General features: G+C 28.9%; 1 protein-coding gene across 1 annotated transcript; it reads right to left on the bottom strand.

Annotated features, from left to right (window-relative positions):
* Window positions 1–253: 253 nt before the first annotated feature.
* LOC142332930 (cathepsin B-like cysteine proteinase 4) lies at window positions 254–18,953 on the bottom strand. The gene is made up of 7 exons (XM_075379640.1): window positions 18,798–18,953; window positions 11,434–11,545; window positions 10,472–10,681; window positions 7,167–7,379; window positions 3,271–3,406; window positions 2,186–2,302; window positions 254–532 (listed from the first exon to the last, which is right to left on the bottom strand). The coding sequence occupies exons 2-7, from the start codon at window positions 11,542–11,544 to the stop codon at window positions 327–329; spliced, it is 993 nt and encodes a 330-aa protein (XP_075235755.1). The 5' UTR covers window position 11,545; window positions 18,798–18,953; the 3' UTR covers window positions 254–326.
* Between the last annotated feature and the right edge of the window lie 4,965 nt (window positions 18,954–23,918).

Here is a 23,918-nt window from a genome sequence, read left to right as displayed (position 1 = left end):
GTTAAATATAGTATTTTAATATTTTTGGCTCATACAAATGTACCTCATTTTCCCATGATGTACTGTTCTAAATTCATATTTATTCTTTCTGTTTCTGCTTCTTTTTTTATAGGAAAAAATTCATTTTTTCTCTCCTTGGTTTTTATTTTATTATTTGTATCTTTGTGTATCTATCTATTATCTGGTAACATTACAGCATCACTGTTTGAAAGTAGAGGGTATATTTCAGACTTGAAGATTTAAAATAAGAATATTCACTTAATTACAAATATTTATTCATTTTTATAATGTATTACAATGCCATTTGTTATTTAATCACTTAATTTTTATTTTTTAATTAAACCAGCTGTAACGTATTCTTCAAATCCGCACTCATTAGTACCTCGTCGAATTCTAAATGTTCCATTTTCTCCCCAGCTCTTTCCCCATGAATTGGCAACAGTCCAGTATTTTACGCCATTTTCTACTCCCCAACCTATTACTCTAACTGCATGTCCTCCTACTTTGAATGTTGAGGTCTGTTTATATATGCCTGCAACAATAATTGCCATAATAAAAATATATTCAAAAATACTCCAAAGTTTTCAAGTTATTACTGTTATCATTGTTAAATTTAATACATGTTATGGTATATATTTATGTGAATTTGGCGTCATAGTTCTATGATTTGACAAAATAGATGATACAAAATCTTGGGTAATAAAAGTTATCCTACTAACCTTAAGTCCTCTGATTTAAAATTTTGAAATTATTTGCCCGTTTAGGAGTTTAGTTTAATTTATTTTTTAAGTCAGATAAAGATTACATGAAAAATTGATCAATTTTTTCGTTAACAGTATTAACTGGGCTTAGTTTCCATATTTTTCAGTTTTAGCATACATTGAAAACTTCAGTAAGATAGAAAAATTAGGGGATAAAGAAATTTACAATGAGTTGAAGAAATCGAAGGGATGCATGATATTAAAATATGGAATAAGTAACAGGATCATTTTTATTAATTGTAATTTTTAAGTTAATTAATTTTAACTAGTTAAAACTTCAATTTCAACAAAATTTAATTCAATATCACTAATATTTTGATATATTTGAATTTCCATTCACTGGATTGAATTAATTACTGATATGTTTGAAGATCACTAGATATGTGATTTAATGTGATCATTTAATTGCACAAGATTATTGTTACTTAAATAAAAAAAATAAAATTCAGTAGCCAGATGTATTTATTAAAGCTGTACATTATTCAAAATAATTATACAGAAGATCTAAAAGTTTAAAAATTCAGAAGATATGCATAAATGATGCTTCAAACTGTAAGTGTAAATTAATACCTATGCTTTTAAGAAACTGAATTTTAGTAATTGTTGAAATAATTGAAAGCAGAATGTACACAAAAAAAACAGAAATAATTTTAGGATTTGTTCTGCCAGTAAAAATAAAGGCACAAGTTCATATAACCTGGCAATATTTTGTTCTAATTTCTATATTATAATGAGATTGTATGAAATTGTTAAACAAAAATTACAGAGAAAAATGTTTAGTTTAATATGAATTTTGACTATAAAGGTATTAGGCTAAAATTGAAACACAGATAATGATTTTGAATCCAAATAAAGTACAAAGAGAATTTTCATTTGAAAAAAGAAATTGTTAAACCATTATCTACTAACTATTCAGAATTTGATTAAAATACTACATGTTTTATCCCCATTCATATTCATAGTAAAAAAACGAGGACCTTAGGAATAATTCCAGACACTGATTATTGTATTTTTTTATTCACTTGTTAAACTTCATAGAAAATTTTCCATAATATTGGTGAATGTGGAATGGGACATCAGAAAACCATAAACATTTAAACCCATTTTTTTCTATGGGTACAATATGAGCAGCCAGTGGATTTATTCAGCAGATAATGTATAGGTTTGAAAAACAACATTATTCACCTATAAAAAAATAAAACAAAAGTTCAGAAAGTTTAAAAAAACTCATAATCACTGTTTAAAATGGTTAATTGCAGAAGGTTAACCTTGACCTCCTACAGAATATTATAAATTTCTTTATAAAAGAACATTGTGGATTGGCAAACCGTAATATTGAACAATCATTCTATTTTAGATATTTATTGTGATGTAAAAGTATTATTTTTTAATATGTGTAAGTGTTGTTTGTATTTAATATTTACCTGAAGTATAGTAATAGAAATCATAGTAAACTGTAAAAGCAGCTTCAACAGGACCATATTTCAAAATATCTGACTGAATTGTAGTTTCACTTTGTTTAAGTAAGTATGATGTTCTTCCTGCAAAAGAAAAGAAAATTTACTTTTCATATTGTTAGTAAATAAACAGTTAATTTACGTAACATTATTATATTGCTAATTGAAGACAATCTTTGTTCTCTCTTTCCATTGTCTAAGAGTACCATAGGCTCTCCTCACTCCCGTTAAAATTGAAATAATTGTTTGCATCATTGATAGTCAGTTATTTACAATAAACTGATATAAAACATTATTTTTAACAATTCACTTAAAATTATGTTACTGTTGAAATGTGTTCACTTATGACTCAAACACATCCTACGACATACGAATAATTATAATAAATAAAACATTTATAAAAGAAGTTACTATTTAATTTGGATATTGATTGAAAAATTAAAAATAAATTATATTACCTTAATGTAATTATTTATTTTCTGTTCAGTTATAAACCCAGTTAATCAGAAGTTTATTAAATTTTTCTTTAGTTTGTTCAAAACAGTCAAAATAATCAGATTTTTCTGAACCCAGTTGAAAATTAAAAAAAAATTATGCTAAATTTTGTAAGTTTTTTCTTATCTTAATAAGATAAAAAATTTTACAATATAAACTCTGAAATGTAATACACATCAAATGACTTAAGATAAATAAATTTATATAAAATATCTACCTTTTTGTTATATTCTTCAATCATTGTAAATTTTCATTTAAATTTGTCTTTTTAAAATTAGATTATTTATTTTCTACTACAGATTAAATATTTATGAAAATAATGTTTAGCCATATATCATTCATTATAAAAAAGTCACCTTCATAGACAAAACTACAGAAAAAAGTAATCACCTTTTTATACATACCATTTTCTATGAAAATAATAACAATAAAAAAAGTGTTTTATGAAATGTCTCACTTCTCATAATTGAAAAAAAAAATTTTTTTCATTATAGTTGTAACTAACATCCTAAAGTTTTTACAAAGCTTCAAAAATTTATTAAACTTAATTTATTTACCATAGTGTTTGTCTTTTCTGAAAGAAACAGGATATTTTTTGTTTGTGCATTTTTTTTGGCATGGAGGTGTGTAATAATTTTCTTCATTTTCACTCACTTCTTCATCACTTGGTGCAATTTCATAAGGTTGGCATCCCTGTAATTAATGAAAATGTTATTGTTTATTTATTTTTTTTTTTAACCAGAAATATAGCAGAGTAATGTTTACAATATTATTTTTATAAACTTCTTTGGGTCTGTAGCCAGTACCAAGCATTCACTATGCATTTTCCTTAGTTAAGAAATAAGAAAGCTTATTCTTTTAAAAATGATTAAGATAGCAGATAACAAGAATTGGCATCCATTCCACCTATGTTAAATTCTGTATAAAAGTCATACCACGTTTCTAAAGAAATAAATTTATAGGAATATGTTTTTATTTCAATAGCTCGTAACAAAAATATACTAGAAAAATGTCTAGTTCCTTTCTCAACAATAATGATATACTTTCTAAAGTAAAAATTAAAATAGTGATCCAACTCCATAATATAACTACATAAGATATTTATATTCTAGAGACTAAATCATTTCTCAACAGTTAGAATGATTCTTAATCAATATTAATGGTATTATGTTCATCAGAAAAGTAATGAATTTACATTGAACATAATATATATAAATATATATATATATATATATATTATGTTAATTCATTAACATAATATACATAATTGTATCTTACCTTTAAAGATATATATTTAAATGGTGTTATTAGTTCATCTGATCAAGACTTTCTTACAAAATTCTTTACAATTTAAAGTTTGCTCAAACAAGCAGAATACCGATTCTTTGTTGTACTCTTTGTTGATAATTTTCTATATTTCAAAGACAGTATTTGGTGCTGTTTATAAATATAATCTGTTTTAGATTCTTTTAGAAAATAGTTATAATATAAAAATAAAAAAATCAACCATAACAACAATATATATTATGTTTCTAGTACTTTCAGTCATTCAACCATCCTCAGGTGAGAAATTTATTTTCCAAATTAAAGCATTAAAATTAAAAACATAAATTAAAAAATTATAAAATCATTATAACTGGTCGTCATTGTACAAAAGTAATTATGTAAGAATGTTTCAGTTATTATCTTCTGAGGATCTCTCTTTCTGAGGATGTTTCCTCCTGAGGATGGCCGAATGACCAAAATTACTAGAAACATAATATAAATATCTGGTATGGTTGATTTTTATTTTATTTTTATATTAAAACTAATTTTATATACCAGTGGTGCCATGCTTGAAAAATTTATCTTTTAGAAAAGTCTGCCACTTCTTCATTTATCTTATCTCATAAATTTTAGGTTTTAATTATTTTTACAGATAGTTAGCTAACTTAAAAGGTACTCGTAAAACAGACAAAATAGGAAAATTTTAGAAAATTGTCTTATGTTGAATAAAAAAATAATTATAATTTCTATATGAATATTTTTGTTACTGTGTCTAAATAAATAATCTAAATCCAAACTGTGCATGAACTGGGAAGATTGGCAGTGAAGTGATGGTAGATTATCATTTATTTTGAAATAAATATCTTAGGATAAACATCGGAACAGTGATCACTAAATAGTATTATCAGTTGTGCTTAGCCTAATTTGTATGTACGTAACCAACTCAAAACTACAAAAGTATTAAGACTGACAAACACTCTCTAGTTTTATGCTGGATAATTGCAGTTATATTACAGTATTTACTGCAGAAGAGCAATACAGAATTACCAAATAATTTTTATTTTGTCTACTTCTTACTGCTAAAGTGAATTTCATGTTACTTATCAAAATAACAGAACAATTGCTTAGTTTTGTCTTCTAGTCATTTGTTATTTGTTTCTAATTAGCTTTGTTTTGGCTTTTTCAACCCAATATCATTCCATGTTTTTGTCATTTTCCAAAAAAAATAATGGTGGTATTTATTGCTCTTAAATATAAAAATCTGCACTACACATCCAAGCAACTTCTAGATCATCATACACATCACTCACTAACAACTTTCAACCTTCTCTCTTATCACTCAGGTTCTTACTACTGCAATTTAACCATTAATATCATCAAAAGAACATTATTTTATTTTTAACTTTTACTTTTCTCTTCTTCACTACTGATCATGTGATTTTTACTTCAAATAAGTTTAGCATAAAACACATATTTATACATATATTTAGAAAAAATATAGAATACTGTAAGAAACAGGATTTGCTAATTTTAAAAGTCAAAGTATGTAACTGTCATACTGAGTGACAAAACACAAAAATAGTAGGGAATGTCGTAGATATTGTTAAGAAAGTTAACTGGGGTAAAGAATATCAGAAGGGATTAGATAAAAGACTGAGTAAAGGGAAGATAGTTGGATAGGTCAATTAAATTAAAAATTATGGTCTGACAAATCATTATTGGCAATTAAGATTCTTTTTAGTCAAACTTATCTGCAGCATGCTAGGAGGGTTTCTCATCTAGAAGATGTTGATTATGAAGAGACAACATGAAAGATGAGAATGGTAACTGAAATACTGAATATTATTTGGACAAATGTATAGGATGGATCAGAACCAACAAAATAGTTTGAACATAAACTCCATACAGACTATGGAGAAGACAAACCAGTACTTGAATGACAGATGACACAGCAATGCAGAGAAAGATCTGGGTTATGTTGACTGGAGAAATACAGATTTGTGGTTTCAGTAGATGACAATTATGAGATGAAAAAATGAAAAAGAAATTATTATACTATCTCGTAAACCAATGGCTTTTCTTTTTTACAGTTTAGCCTCTGAAATCACCGTTAGATATTACTTCAGAGGAGAGGATGAATGAGGATGATATGTTTGAATGTAAATGAAGTATGGTCTTGTACAGTCTCAGGTCAACCGTTTCTCGGGGGGGGGGTTGACCTACCGTGCCGGGTGTAAAACCGGTGGGTGGGGATGCCCCCTTAGAGTCTAATGGACACGTTCCTGGGCCGAGTATACTTAAGTGGATGTCCGGCCCAGGAATGTAGGGGGGAAAAAAAAAAGGGTCAACCATTTCTGAGATGTGTGGTTAATTGAAACCCAACCGCCAAAAGAACACTGGTATCCACAGTATAGTATTCAAATCCATACAAAGTATACTGCCATTAATAGGGTTTGAACCTATGGCTACACACATAGTAATATATATATAATGTATTTAAGGTATTTATTAGGTTACAAATATTAAATAATCTGAGCTAAATTCAAACTAATATAAACTAATATAGTCCCAAAGTATTTACAAGATAAAAAGGATTTATTAGTAAATTTACTTAAAGTAAATTTTTTACTCTTACATTAGAGTAAAAAATTTTGAGTGACCATTGAAAAATTACAATTATTGTGAAATTATAGATAACTATCAAAGCACTGAAAGCATTAAAACTGTAAAAATTTTTTTAAAGTAAATTCGGTTTAGTTTGTTATTATAAATTGACAGTTTTCTGTAAGATTATGATAGATAATGTAACTTTCATTCATATGACTGATTTGTTGTAATAAGAAAATTTGCTGGAATTTATGTAAATAAAGCACACAACATAATATATTCATTAAATATACATTAAAAAGTACAAAGTGAAATAAAATATACCCTCATTTTAGTTCTGCAGTAGAAATCCTTTTTAATAGAAATCAGTTGTTTGTTTTTTTTACAATTTTAAACTCCTCCCATGAATGCGGTGTTAGTGCTCATCTTCAAGTGTTATTTGGTGTAAGTGATTCAGATCACTCATTACCTATCTCTGAAAAATATTTTTTGAGCTCAGAGTAATATTTTTAAAAAATTTTGATTTTACTGTGAAAAATAAAAAAATACTTTTTAAAGAAAAAGACAAATTGTATATTACCTCTGCTGAGTCATAATCTCCACCGGTCACTATACCGATTTTTTTAAAATAATTCCATGCTTTTTCTGGATATCCTCCATCACAACCCCTCTCACCTGGATCTGTACAGTCAGAACAGCATGCTAATAAATTCTCAGCTGATATGTTAACTACGACTTTAAATCCGCTACTTATGCAGACTCGGTCAGAAGCAGCACTTGCTGCAGCCACAGCCTACAAATTAAAAGTAATCTACAATTAATATTTTTTACAGAAATTTAATGTTTTTAATTTAAATTTTAAGTGTCCTCACAGGGACTACTGTATAATGAAACAGGTGTCAATTCATTCATTGGTTTTGTAAAGCTTATTACTCTATTAATGGTTCATATAAATGCTAATTTACTCACTAAAAAATTAGTTGCTGGTTGATAAAGAGCTAAACTGTAGTAAACATGAGATATTGACTATTGATATATACATATATTAATTTTACAACCGATTGTGTATATTTTTTTATTTATTAATTAGATATAATGATCTATTCACTCAGCAGAAAGTGTATTCTTATCTTTTCCTTTTATTATCTGTTTTTCAGGAAGAACACATTTACACATTTTATGAATGTCTAAATCTTAAGTTCCATTCCACTATTCAAGATTTCAATATTTTATTTACCACGTTAAATTATCAAATAATTTTTCTTCACAGTTTTAGCTTTTTAATTGGTTTAAAAAAGTAAATAAGTGTAAGGTGCTGAATGTAAGCTGCTTATTTTAAGCACTTACTGTCTATCATTACAAGATTTAAACTTGAGTTTTTTGAAGTTAAAAATACCTATGCAAAAGTTATTTTAGGTCAAATAGGTTTTAAAATTAACATACATTCTTTCTGAATATTAAAGCTCCTTGGTTTTGGCATTGAATAGACTATTAGGGTGAAGAGATACTACAGATAGTATGGAATGAGCCCTAGATAAGATTTATAATAGAAACTCAGAGCTTTTCTATGTAACATTTAACTAATTATATCTTTGTAAATAAAAAAAATATATATATTTGTATTAGTGTCTTAGTACACTTCTTTGGGTTCCTTTTTCTACCATTTTTAATTTAGGTAATATTTCTCATAGAAATCGATGACTATGATGACATAGAAACCATTACTGATTTAAGAATGTATTCAGGTTTTCAAACTCAGTGTGGCCAGTCCTCTCCCATTTAATTCATGAAGAAGGAATAATTGATTTCATTAATTATTTGTGTCATTAAGTAAAAGAGAAATTTTGTTATGAAAGTGATGTTAGTAGTGATGAAGCAGTTATTGAAAATGACAGTCACAATAATGAACTATTCAGACTGGTTCTGACCACTCAAGAATGGAAATTTTTGACTGGTCATCATCAGTCACAGATGAAATTCATCTCCTGTGATGAATTTCAAATTCTGACATGTTACTAATGTGGATCAAGTTAACTGAATAAAAATTTGGATTTTTAAAAATCAAATGGCTTATAACAATTGGGTAACAACAGTTAATGAAATTAATATTTTTTTTTTATTTATATACTAGATGTAAATGAAGGTATAGTGTGTGTGTGTGTGTGTGTGTGTGTGTGTGTGTGTGTGTACTCACTCACACAGAAAGTGTAAAATAATTGAGCTAATGAAGTTTTTTAAAACTGTTAATGAACAAAAATAAATTCTTACTGGCATAAAGAAAAATTACCAAATTACAATGATTGAAGAGTTTCAAGAACTGCATTTCTCTTTTAAATCCAGATTTGTTATAATTCTTTTATAAATTAGTTTTTTTTTCAAAATAAATTATAATATAAATGAATCAGGTAATACTGTATTTTTTTTAGATTCTGTAACTACATTTGAAACACTATTGCAGCATACTTCATGCCACACATACCTGCTGTATTAATGAAGGAAGCTTCTCTTTTATGGGGTTAAAATAAAAATATATATATAACTTATAAAATTACGCTAGTTGAAGCCACAAAATAAAAAATAATTTATGTTTGTTTTGAAGACTTTTTTTCATTTTGCATTTCATTTGAATGAATACATATTTTTCTATGTTGTATTTTAGGCACAAAAAACAAATCAGTTAATAAAAAACAACTACAAGAAATTATTTCTGTGTAAAATATTACAGAAACATCTTTTTTTCTAAAGCTCATGTATTACAGTTTTTGTAACTTTCTTAATAAAATATACTGGATCAATAATTTATAATTTTATTTAATTGTAAAAGTTACTTTAAGGTAATGTGTGTTAAGATAAAATTGTTAGATAAATTAACGTTAATTTTTTTTTTTGAATGTTCATTAATATTCATATTGTGTGTACTATTTGCTGTAAATACATTTTTTTGCAATATTTTATTAAAGATTACTAATTGGCATAACTACTTGTAACTACACCTTCAAGTATCTATTTCTCTAATTTTTGTTTTGTTGTTATAATAATTTAAGTTAAAACCGATTTACTGTATAGTTTTTATTTTGTTTTTATGTTTAAGTTGTCCATATTTGTTTAAGTCTTTCTTTTTCTGTTTAGCCTCCAGAACCACCAGTATCCATGATCTAGTATTCTGTATAAAAGCAACTGGCTTTTCTAGGATTTGAACCTTAGAACCACTGATCTCTATGTAACTAGATAGGGGATCCTTATGGTGTAAAATACAATTAAGTTTTAATATTGAAGCATACTCCAGCACTGCAGAATGAGATGCTGGGAACTAAATAAAACCATTGTACGCTTGTGCGACTATAATCGTGATGGTAGGCCAGTGTTTAATCCCTACTCTTACACTTACCTCTGCACATGCACAGTTTCATTTTATTTAGTTCTACAGGTTCTACCACTCATTTAGTGGCGCTAGTTATGCTTCAAATTTTACTAATTCCAATTTTACCAATCTGAAATTATCCCAATTCAAATTTTACCAATTTACCAATTTTACCAATCTGGGTTTTCTATCCAGTTGTACAGAGATCAGTGCTTAGAAATCTTGACTTCGAAACCAGTTGATTTGCAATGACGAGTGACATTTGTGAGCAATGATGTTTGTTTAAGTCTGTGCTTGTATTATGGTATTTCTAAAAATAAATGGATTTAAAATGAATTTCACAAAAGATTCTATAAATGATCAATTATATTAATTTTATTTAGCATCATAATGTAGAATTTAGTTTTTCAGATTCACTAGAAAAGCATAACACTATTTTAATGAATCGAGGTATTATAGTCGGTGACTACTGCGGAAAAATATTATTCAATTATTAATTAATAAAAACGAGTAAATTTTCATACCCAGCAAGAACCACAATGTCCTTGATTTTTAATTGATCCAATAGATGTACAATGTGGCCATTGTGTACGTGCATCAAAAGATGTCGGAATGTTTTCTTCAATCTCTATATCAGCTCTTCTAGGTAGAATATCTAAATTTTCAGGAATCTTGGTACCTAACAAACGTTTCATGTATTCTATTCCTTTATCTGTAATTTCATTTTTTCCAGCCTGTAAAAATTACATAATTAATCAAAATATTTCACTTAAGCTTATAACAAAAAATATATATAATTAATTGTAAGACAGAACTTATCTAAATTTTTCTAACAATCTTTTCACCAGAAAAAAAATTGTGATATCATTTGAACATTTTATTGTTTATTTTTTTAAAATAATTTTAATTAAAGCAGTACTGAAGTGGGCTAAAATTAACATTATTTTTTATTTGTAGTTTTTATAATAAGTCACTATACAAAAGTTTTATTCCTGTATACAATCTATGCAAAAAGATAGAAACAAGAATTAAAAAAAAAAAAATCACTACTTTTTTTGTCCTTTTTTGCCAGTTAATAAATGATAAGTAGTTTAATACTAAGTTTGACCGTAGTACTAACACAGAAAGATATTAAATAATAAATTCCCTTGCATTAAGCAAATTCTACAAAACTGATAGCTTTTTAAATATTTTTTTTTTTTTTACAAAAAAAATCAGTGACATGTTTATTTCCAATTAAAACACTTGTGCATTTCAACACAGTAATAACTTTCTTTGTGATTGTATAAAATTGTTATAATTTCTCTAATAATAATATAATGATTGGTTTAATTAAAAAAAAAAAATAATTATAACAATGAAATACTAAACTAACTATAAAAGACAAAAAATTATACATTTTAGCACAGTCTAATTTAGTTTTAGGTTTATAAGATAATTACATCATTCTAAGTCATAACTATCGATTAGATTATTAAATACTTACCTTCCACATATTCTGAGCTCTGTTGATATTTTCAATAATACTGTCATCAGATTCAGTGGCCACGACAACAGCTATGAAAGCTACAGCAAATGTTACCACCAACTTTTCCATACTAAAATTAATACAATTAATTAGATTTTGTTGTTTTTTAATGAAGCTAATTTCTAACTACTTACATTATGTATAAGATATATGTAATATGTATGTATGTTATACGAGGGTAAGTCAATTATTATCCGCAATTTAGTTATATTTTTGTTTGTGTTGGTAGTACTATCGTGTTGCGTAGCTGACGCATGCATGGTTTAATTTTTGTTATGTCTATGCAGGTTTGATGCTGCTAGGTAGTTCCGTTTTTGCTGCCCTGCCTGCTGCTCCGCTTTCTGTTTGAATCAAAGTCTAGAAACGTTCAGTGATCCGTTTTTTGTGGTCGGAAGGTGTATCAGGGGCCGAAATTCATCGAAGACTTTCGGTACAGTACGGGAACAGTGTGTTGCCGCAACGGAGTGTCTACGAATGGATTGAAAAATTCAAAAATGGTCGTACAGGTGTTACGCACGACGGAGCCGGACGACCGTTTACCGCCACAAATGAGGAAAACATTGAGCGTGCACGTGACAGGGTTTTCTTAGACAGACGAGTAACTATAAATGAAGTGGCACATCGTCTGCAAATTAGTCACGGTTTTGCCTATGAAATCATCCACAACAGACTTGGGTTTCATAAAGTCTGTGTAACATGACTCCCAAAACAACTCACACAGTCGCACAAACAAACGCGATTGGACATCTGCCAAAAACATTTGCATTGCTATGGTAAAGAACGGGACATCTTCTTAGACAGAATCATTACTGGTGACGAAACACGCATCCATCATTACGAGCCGGAGATTAAACGGCAGAGTATGGAATGGAAACATTCAAATTCGTCCTGCAAAAAAAAAGTTCAATACCCAACCGTCCGCAGGAAAACTGATTCTTACGGTTTTTTGGGACTCACAAGGCCCAGTACTGGAACATTATGAGGAAAGGGGGGCGACAGTAAACAGTGCGCATTACAGTGAGATGCTTACTGCCAACTGAAGCCTGCAATTCGAAGCAAACGCCGAGGACTGCTGTGGAAATGTGTGTTATTGCACGACAATGCCCGTCCACATATTGCTGCCCACACTGCTGAAACGCTCCAGAAACTCAACTTTGAAGTACTGGCTCATCCTCCGTATAGTCCTGATCTTGCCCCTTCTGACTACCATTTGTTTAGTCCACTCAAAGAGTCATTAAAGGGCCGTCGATTTACCTCGGACGAAACAGTGAAAGAAGCGGTGCATTCCTGGCTCGCAGCTCAACCGAAAACCTTCTTTTATGAGGGCATCAGGAAGCTTGTGCAACGATGGACCAAGTGCGTTGAAATGCAAGGGGATTCCATGTTGAAAAATGATGTACATGCAAGTTTCCTATTTGTATTACAATAAAATTTTTAACTACATTGCGGATAATAATTGACTTACCCTCGTATATTAATAAATAAATCATCTTATAGAGTGACATAACATCAAAATTCCCTGTACAAGAGTTAAATGTCTTTTGGTCCTTAGACCGTTTCGGTCTTGGTTTCCAAATATAACATAAAATAAACAATAAAAAACATTCATTAAACAGATAAAAATAGTAGATTACCATAACAATGCCTATTAAAGAATTTTATTAGATGTTTTGATAACAGAACGCTCTGGATCTGCAGATAAAGTTGTTACACAAAACTTTACGGAAAATTTTGAGGAATAAAGGTTTTAGATGAAATAAAACTGAAAATAATATGAAAATTTTGATAGAAAAACAATACATTTGTTTCAAATGAGTAAATTATTTAAAAGAAATGAAAATTTTCAGGTTGAAAGAAAAGCCAATATTAGTTTTTCAGACGCAATGTATAACTCGACACGTAAATAGTTACGGTTGGATTACTGACTCTATTAATGGCTACAAAAAATCGGTATCCGAAGAATTGCACCTGATGTTGGTACAAGTCGTAAATTTTGCAAGAAAAAAATTTTTAATGCAATGTTATTTAAATCGAGACAGAAGTAAGGAGAATACCGGAGGAACATGAACGTTTAGAGCGCTACGAAAAAGGTTTGGATACTTCTAGATGTCTGGATAATTTAACGTAAAATTACCCGACGAGCCGAATTCTAGTAGCAGAAAACAAGAACTTGCTTTATAAAGTAAAAAATTGCTACAAACAGAAATATTCCGTGCTCAGTTGACCTATTAAAAACTGAAATGAACGAAATAATGCGATCAAATAAGCCCTCTTTGAAGAGTACTAATTCAACAAAATAACGAGTGTTTCAAAAATGACGCATCCCCTTTATTTGACGACGTGAATTTATTACAAAAATATTAATGTTAATAAAATACTTATACAACAATATTCAAATTACCTTTAATAACTTTACAATGGATGTTAAAAATGATTACCTGTAATCCCGATACAGGGTTCGTATACGTTTCATAATATTTGCAGCCACTTTTCGTAATGTTTGAATTTAACTTTCAGTGTTAGCCTTCAATTCGTCAAGTGTATGAGGTTTTTTTTTAAAACTACAGTTTTTAAATACCTCCAAATGAAAACGTCTGCTGGTGTAAGATCTGGGGATCTTGAAAGCCACAACCCTTTTGATATCAAACGATGGCCAAAAAACTCCCATAACATATCCAGAGTTTCATTAGCAATATGACACGTTGCGTTATCCTACTGAAACCAACAATCTCGTTCGTGTAAATTTAATACGGCGTAACTTTACAATTAAGTCGTGATAAACCACACCGTCTATAGATTTGTTAAAAAAATAAAGGCCCTATTACACGACGCCGGGAGATCGCTCACCAAATGTCAATTTTACTTGCCTGTAATGGTCGTTTATGAAACGCCTGACGATTTTCAGCCCTCCATATTCCACAATTTTGGCTGTTAATGTAGCCATCCAAATGAAACCATGTCTCGTCGCTGAAATAAATACGATCCAAAATTTCAATACCGTTGTCATCAACAAGAGAACGAAACCAACGATAGTACTGTAAACGTTTTACGGGGTACACTTCTTTCAGTTCTTGAATGACACCGATGCGATATGCATTCAGTTGTAAATTTTAGCAGCCCTGAAAGCTGAAAATAGTGAAAGCTCAGCCTGTGAAGATAACTTGCTGAGCGATTTTCTGGGTGAGCGAGTTAAACTTTCTTTCACATCCTCCAAAACTTCTACTGATAGAGCTGTGCTTTTCCGATCATGTTCACTCCCAGCATCACAAAATTTATTAATGAAACGCGATATGTTGACTTATTAGGAACTGAAGAATTGGGAAATTTTATCCAAAGCTCGTCTTTCACTCGTTCGCAATAAGTCTCAATAATAAACACATGTTCGTCCTTGGAAAACGACATAGTTAACACAATAGAGACGAACTTATATTGGTATATCATTAGTGCACAAGACGGATATTTCAACTGTTAAAAGCTTTTAATCTTGAGTACAGTATTGCCAACATGTAGGGAGAAATAAAATTTACCTATGCGTGACTTCTACCTTCTTAATCTTAGGGTGGCGTCCTTTTTGAAACACTCGTTATTAAAGAATTGCAGTCACATGTTAAGATCGTCACCATACCACCCTGAAATTAAGGTTGGTTCATCTGAATAGGGCGAAAATAGAAAATTGAATTGCATAAGAAAACGTGTTATTTCGGCAAAACATAATAAAAAGAAAACACCGACAAAATATTTTCTTAACTGCAGGTTAAATATCGGAAGCACTTACGTAAATATGCCTTAAAAATAAAAAAGAATTATTAGAGACAGAAAAGAGTTGTAGAAGGCCGAAATGTCTGCAATAGCTAACAATATTAGCCAGACCTATCGTTGTTAGCCTGACGATGGTAGCGAGATAAGTTTGTTGTTAGACAAATCAAATGGATGGAATAGAGCTGTTAAATTTAAAAAACCGTTACCCTTTTCCAATTTTTTTTAAATTAAAATAAATAAATTAAAGTCTAAAGATTAAATGTAAAAAAAATAATAAAATAAAATTAAACAAATAGAAAAATATAATTTAGGCGGATAATAAAGAGAAACAAACACTTAAGCCGTTTAGCAAACTCACTTGCATGGGTTCACGTGTGATCACGTTCGTGTTTTATTATCCTGGTGCCTCCCTGCTGGTTAATCATTAACAATTAACAGGTTGACTGCTGTATGGTATTTGTGTACCCCTCGGTATTGAATTATTTAAGGGCCAAGTAAAAAAGTGTCAATTTTGCTACAATTCTTTTTTCATGTGTAAAATTAAATGTTCTAATAGAAAATATTTAAAATCGTTTAGATTTAACTAATGTGGATATTATGACTAAAAATTTGTTTGGGTAATGAACCCCTCATTGCAGTGGGCATAGAATAAGCACCTTCTATGAAAACAGTAATTCACAGAAGGTAAGATGAACAGGCTATTTAGTGAATTGTAATTATGTTATAAAATAATAAAAATTAGCTGTACTTACATTAGATGAATGGATTTTGAATGTACAGTTTTACAGTAGTTTAGAACACAGACAAAATAAAAATTTATCTAATATATAAAAAAGTTTTTCTGAAATTATCTTCGGCACACACTTAGTGCTTCATTAAATTTTAGAATTACTTAACCTCTGCAATATGGTAATTGATGAAGCAAACTGCAAAATTTGTTATGTTACACCAAGCACATTTTGTTTTCACTTTATTTGTTAATAAAGTTGTTGTTTATTTGTTAAATAAGTTGTGTGCATACCCTTCTCTTTGTAGTATTGTGAGTCACAAACTCTACATTTGATTGCTTTTGGAATGGTAATGGATTTTTGTTCTTGTTAAATATTTATTGGCATTAAATTTCTTGAAAACATAACCTTTACAAAGAGGCAGCATCTCTTTCCTTATACTACAAACTTGGAAAGTGAGAATGCAAAAGTGTTTGGTACACTGCTTGAATACTTATTCTCCAAACCTTTTCCCCCCCCCCCCCAAACTCCCACAGGCCGGTTATCCAATTAAGTATACGCAGCCTGAGAAATAGGAGAAATAGGTATGGAGAAATTCTCCATAGCTGTGTCTCTTATTCTTAACATATTGTCTAAAATATATTCTCCTGCAAATAAGGAATTGTATTTTCATCAATACACATAGCTATCCTAAAATTGTGAACTACTGAATCTTCTATATTCTCAATTTTATATATTCTATTATTAGGGTTTGGAATGCTCATTATTAATTCAAATTTAATTAATAACTTTGGCTATATGTGTAGAATATGGTGAACTATTCCTCCAGTAATGACTTATTGTTGGTAGAGGGTTCAAATCCATGTAATGTTGTGTATGTTTGCTGTTGTACATACCTATTAGTTTCTAAAACAATTATATTTATCATGATATCCGTGACAAATAATTTCCAGAAATCATAAGGGATTATACACACATTCATGGTGTCAGTCTGGATTTATACCGACAGGCTCTTTGTTTGAGTTGTAAAGAATCACATTTAATTGTTGATTGACTTTTAGAGGGGCCCAATTATCTAATTGTCCTATGCCAGTCCAATCATGATATCTACTTCCATCTCTTCTGATTTTACATCATTAGCCGCAGGCAAATTCTCAATATCAGCCTCTATTTCTCTGTAATCTGAATTCCTCATAATTTTCATCAATACTACTGTCATTAATATAACCAGTTGGAATAAGATTCCTGGTAGGATCATAATCAGAATCATCACCAAACAAGCTCTCATTGTCGCTTAATTGGGAAAAGGTTCATCAAGAATTTGTACAATATATTTACATTGTTTTTCTTCCCTATCACCCATTTTCAGTGTAAGAAATAAATGAATATGTTTCTTACAGAAAACTAGTCTGTAGTTCCAGAGTTGCTAATAAATATATAAGCACGTGTTATATTAAAATGTACCATGAAGATTTAGATTAAGTATTTAACTCTAATTCAAAACACAAAAATCTAAATTAAACTTATTTGAACCATATTACATTACATCTAATAAACATGTGCAGACTTGTAACCTCTCAAATCAAAGTTGATAAAGACTGAGCTTTCTAAACTTTTATAAGTGATTCTGAATGAAAAAGCAATAAACAATAACAATAGTCTTATTCTCTCATTTTTACCATTAGATTATTTTGCATTGTATCTATAGAAAAAATATGGCTGAAATTAAAACTAAAAACTTTGTGAAGCGTCATTTTGTTGTTCTGTTTTGCATTTATCAAGCTAATTGTTCTGTTAATTATATTGCAGTAGAGCAAGTAAAGAACTACTCTAATCTTACCCTCAACAATTTATTTGATCATAAATTTTTCACATTTTTCTTGGAAGTTATCATAGCTGCACTTCTAATGTTGTAACAACTGTTTGTTTGTATTGGCAATCACTTTAAAAGTTGTTATCACCTTCCTTTCAGTTTTATTTACCAATAATTGATATTCATTTGTTTAGTCTCAATAAATAATATAGATAAAATCTATATTATCTGTATTAAAATATGATATTTAATGAATATAATATATGTATTCATTAATGAGTATGTACATATATATATATATATATATATATATATATATGTGTGTGTGTGTGTGTGTGTGTGTGTGTGTGTGTGTGCTAGCACGCGTGCATGTGTATGAAATATAAATAATATATTATTTAATATACATACACATTATAACATATAATAATAAAATTATAATTATATATTTAAAATATATAATATTTAATTTTGTGATAACATGCATCATCACTTTTCAATAATAGAAATAAATCTTGCATTGATCACTAGTGTACTTATCTTATACTAGGTATAAGTTTATACCTTATGAAAGACACTAAATTTTTTAATGTTAACCTTTTATTTATGTGTAAGATGTAATCCTTGTGAATTAAAGTGTATGTTTTCACAATTACCCTGAAAACCAAGCAATTGATATCCATTAAACAGAAATTGAAATTAATGACAAACTGTCTAGATCTTTTTTCAAGGTTAAAGTACATTCCATGATTTTTATTTCAATTACACTATTATATAAGTCAAACAAATACCTAAATTCTGTTATTGAAAAGATTAATGTGTATAAATCTGTTTAAACTAAACAATTTTTATATCAGAAACTAAATTTTAGATAAATGACAGGGGAAATTATAATTTGATTTTTTTTTCTAAATATTACTTGACATAAAAAGAAAGTTTCTTAAATTAAATATGGTTTAGAAACTGCAACATTGTCCACTGTTACAATTTTATAGTCTAATGTAAATAATTTTATTTCTTACCTTACGTGATAAAATCTTAACACAGGATGGAATATATACGTTTTTGCCAGAACCTTACTTAATAAAATGTTAGCAGAGGATGGAATGCTTGTTTTCAGCAGTTTCACCCAATTTATATACTTTTTGTTAACTTAAGTGGTCCTACTTAAACAAGATTGTTTTTAGGAATTGATCATTTATAAAATTTTATTGACGTAAACACACATACAATAATATCTAAGTAACTAATTTTCAAATATTTTTTTTAAGTACTAAAAATCTGTTTTTATTATTATTACTATTATTATGTTGTCAATCAAAGTATTTTTCTGCTGCTAAAAGAAAAAGCTATTTTGTTTAACTTGTTGACAGATAAAAAATGCTGACAGGTGAAGTGCATTTTTAAAGTAATAAATAAAGTTATGATTAAAAAAATAATAATTTTACAATTTATCATTTTATCACAATATTATAATATATATTCACTCATGACAATTAGATTAAAAGTAAGTGAGAGTAAAAAGCAAATGGTTTAAAATATTCTTGTATACTACTAAAAGCGCTAGTAGATTACTAAAAATTTTAAACCTGGTTTCATTGTATCATAAAAAATAAGAAAGTTTTTGTGTTTTTACAAATAATATTTTACAATATAATTTATATTAATATTTACAAAAATAAATTATAAAAATAATTTTGTTTATAAAGAGAGAATATTTTTTAAAGATTTCTTTTAAAAAATTTATTTTAACATTTTGTATCTTCCAAAAAAACATTTCATTTTTGTGTTATCAAGTACATAAAAATCATCAATAAATAAAAGTAAGTTGTCAGTCTGTTTTGTTACATGTATTCTTTAGTAGTTTTTTTTAATAAATATTTTGTTCCTTAATAAAACTGAAAAAGTATGGTTAGTGTATTGGTTAAACGTCTGTGCTTTGTATGGTAAAAACAAAATTTTTAACCATTTTATGTATTTTTAAGGAAAATTTGAACATTAAGCAGTCAAATTTAATGTAATTTTGCATTGCTGATTCTATTAAAAGTTCTATCAGCTGAAAGAGAAGCAAATTCAAACTTATTTTTTTTCCAACAATGTCCATTTAATAAAAAATAATTAATCTGAGATATAAAATACTTTTTTTTAAATATCTAAAAATTAGCCCTAAAAGTAGCTGTCACTCTGTTACAAAATCTGTTCACACTTATTTTTTTGTAAAATATAAATTTTTCAAATAAATGAATTTTTTATTTAAATTTTTCAAATTTATGAATTTTTTTATTGAGTCTACAGACTCTCATAGTTCAATATTCATCTTATTTACCAACATTAAAAAGCACTAAAGGTAAGATCTTAAAACACTAAGAACTCAAGACCAAAGATTATCCAAGATCAATAATTTGAAATTTTATGCAATTTCCAAGCAGGAAGTAAAACCTCTGGAGTGCTTTAAGCTGTGTTACCATCCCACAGGCTCCATTAAAGTCACGACTGTCCCATTGGTTTCTTCACTGATGACACAACAAAACTCATAGTAGAAATAAAAATCTTTATTTAACTTTATATTAAAGTTTTATTCATAATAAAACTATCTCCATGCAAATACATTTTATTTATTTATTGGTTCGTGTTTTGGGATTAGTAATTTCTTTATTGTTTTGATTGTTACTTCCTATTACTTTCAACTTTGTTGGATTAATTTATGATTAATTTTTTTATGATGTTCTGGTTCAGAGTTTATTTTATTATAATTGCTGATTGATCATTAAATTCAGTTTTTCTTTACTGGGTTGTATGCATAGAATTTCACAAAGTATTTGTTATGAGGTTGTATTTTTAAAGATTATTTTTTGTTTTGAATTTTTGTAATCTTTTAATTTAATTAATTTTTAACACTTTCAGTTGAATACTTGATTTTTTCTTTTCTGTTGTTTTTTGTTTGTATTTATTTCTTGTATTTCAATTGAAACTAATCATTCTCTTTTTGATTTTTCTGAAGTTTAATCTGAACTTGTTTTTAGATTTAATGTTTGAGTATAGATCTTTTAGTTTTTCGTTATTCTTTTTCTGAGTTGAGAAATGTAATGTTTATAAGATTTTTGTTTTATATTCTATTATTGCTTTTCTTTTAATCTATGATAAAGCTGGAGCACTTGCATTATGCGCTAGTGAATAAGAGGATTAGTTGATTGGGCCAACAGTTGTCTAATGCTGAGCGACAAGGAGTATGTATGCTCAAATTTAATAGTAAGAAAGTCTGTGGTTGTGGTCATTTTATCAGTTGACTTTGACATATTAACTTCTTGATCCTTGTTTAATGGAGATCGTAATATCAATTTTCTGTCATTTGAAGATGTTGAAGAAATGCCTATAGCTGAATACAGTTAGTAAGCTTAGGAGAGATAGTTAGAGGTTCAACTTTTAACCTTTATCTGCAAATTTTTACTCATAGTTAAAGTGAAATGTAAGTATAGTAAAACTTAAGCTGCAGACATAGGTTAAGTCCTTATGTTCTAACTGATACTTCAGTTCTCTATACTTTCCTACCATTAATATCCTGATAAAAATAAACATTTTATGAAACAATAAAAAAAAAGAATTTGTTCTGAAAAATTTTAAATTCTGGTTAGTATATTTTTTACACAAATTATCTGTTTATTGTCATAGACAGGAACCATGAAGATACGGATTTTTTAACTGTGTTCATTCTCAGCAGTCAATGATCTAAACAAAATACATAACAGCAACTCTTATGCAACACAGAAAGAGCAACTCGGCCAGTATGTAAATAATTTATTCTGTATTAATGTGATCAGATAGTAATGTCAGTTTTGTAGTTGCATAAAAATAGATTCTACTTAAAGCATTCTACTTAAAATGATCAGTTTCTCTGTCTTTTATTCATACAATAGGATGTATCTGTTTGTTAATGATTGTTGTAACACAGTATAAATATTTTCCAAGAAGTTAATTAGAAAGTAACAAATATAATTTGAAATTTTTCATTGGGTACAAAAAATAAGGATTTTTTTTAACCTGAAGAAGGTTATAGCAGATTTCCTCCTATAATTCATAATTCTGTCTGTAATAGGAAGAAGGACTGGCCTTGATCTCTAGCAGTTGAAACTTCTCCTCTTTAAATTGGCATTAGAGATATTTCAGGATTTGTAGAACATTCTTATTATTTCTAACAGTCATTGCATGGGTTACCATCAGTTTTCAGTGATTCAGCTGGCCCTTAATATTGTGTATCTGTATCGGATTGTGTTATAAAGACATACACAATGTATAAAACGAGCTATTAATTACATTTGGACTTTAAGTTTCTCATTCCATATTAGTGATCCACCAGGATCAGATGTTATATACCTTTTTACTAACCTATATGTGCCCAAGAGGATAATCTTTTGCACTGAAAGGAATAAACCAGCAGGAAAATCAAGAAATTTTAATGCTTATATAGCGAGTATGAAATCTTATCCAGCAAAACAGGAATAAAGCATAACTCCTTCACTTGATCCTCCAAATCTCTGTACTTGGCAACCTTTCACAATATTGCTTTCTCAAGTTGTTTGCCAGTGTAATAGCAACATTTATAAGCAAGGTAATCATTTCATTTTCATCTGAAAGAAAAAAAAGGGAGAAAAGTAGCCGAAAACTGACTTGAAGCTTACAGCAGAAAAGAAAGAGACACAGTTTACCCCTAATGCTCATAAAATTAAACGCAAACCTGGCGTAAGAAACCTGTACCTGACACTCTGCTCAAGACCTCTAAAGAAGGATCCTATTCTCAGATTCCGGGCCAATCCAGAATGACGTTGAACTGGAAGATACAAAAGCAGAGATAAAGGCTATCTGGAAGATAAGTGCCTGCAATGTCCTGATTGAGCCTGCAAAGGACACAGTAAATAAAAATATATTCAATGAGGTGATAAGAACCACTTTAGGTGAAAATACCAATATTCTTATTTTAGAAGCTAAGGAAACTATTGAAATTAGCGATCTGGATTGGATTACTGGTGAAATGGATATAAAGGAAGCCCTCAATAAAGATCTTAATGACTTTAAATCAAAATCTTTCTGAGTGGCACAAATATCAGGGATTGGAAGGCAGCTATCATGAAGATGAGAGAGAGAGAGAGTCACTGCTAAGTTGCTCACCTGATCCAAAATAATGATTGGTTAGGTCTATTATAGAGTAAGACCCAGAGTGGTAGTGTATTCCTGCTACAATTGCAATTGGTTTAGACATCTGACCTGGAGAAACAAGGTCCCAAATAGAAGTAAATATTATTTTAAATCTGGAGCTGCAAAACATATGGCAAAAGAATGTAACACTCAACCACACTGTATATTTTATATAGATAAGGGTTACAAACCAGTTGGCTGATCAACTCTTGCTTCAGGTAGCAAGTGAAACAAAATCTGACTTAGTTGTGATCAACGAGCAGAACCAGAATCAAGATCCCCATTGGTTCCAGGAGTTGCTCAGCACTGCTGCAGTCTGGGTTCCAAACCACAACAACCAACAAGTTAGGAGACATGGGGCTGTGCAGCGTAATGAATTTTTATAGGTAGATTGTGGAAGGGTGATACTTTTTAGTGTCCATCTTATCCCTAAGGACACCAGAACAGACTTTCACCAAAAAGTTGACACAGTGGAGGATGCAACGATCCCTTTTTTCCAGGAGGTTCCCAGATCCCCTAAAAGATTCAGCTTTAAGGTTAAGAGCTTCCTATGTTTAGAAAAGTGAATTTTTAACTGAATAGCTCATTTTGAAACAAGATTAGCATCCATTTATCTTGATATCTCCTTCAGTACAGTTTAAACCAATTAAACTTATTGTAATTGTTTTATTTATTATACTTACAATGACATGAGGGGTTAGTAATGTTAGTTTAATATGATAATTTAGTTAGTATCCTCTTATTCTCACATCCTTCTATTCATAGATTCATTTATCTCATTTTTATATTATTTTAATATAAAAATGAGATGAATGAGTCCACTAAGTAAATTAATAAATGAACAACATAGTTATGAGAAAGTTAATGTTACACACAACATTTCTTTCAATGCTTTTTCATAATAAATGGTAAAATGTCTGTTTAAATGTGCCATAATTTTTAAATAAAGTAAC

This window comes from Lycorma delicatula, chromosome 12 (genome assembly GCF_047948215.1).
Source record: "Lycorma delicatula isolate Av1 chromosome 12, ASM4794821v1, whole genome shotgun sequence".
Taxonomy (NCBI): Eukaryota; Metazoa; Arthropoda; class Insecta; order Hemiptera; family Fulgoridae; genus Lycorma; species Lycorma delicatula.
This window is presented reverse-complemented; position numbering and strand designations above follow the sequence as displayed.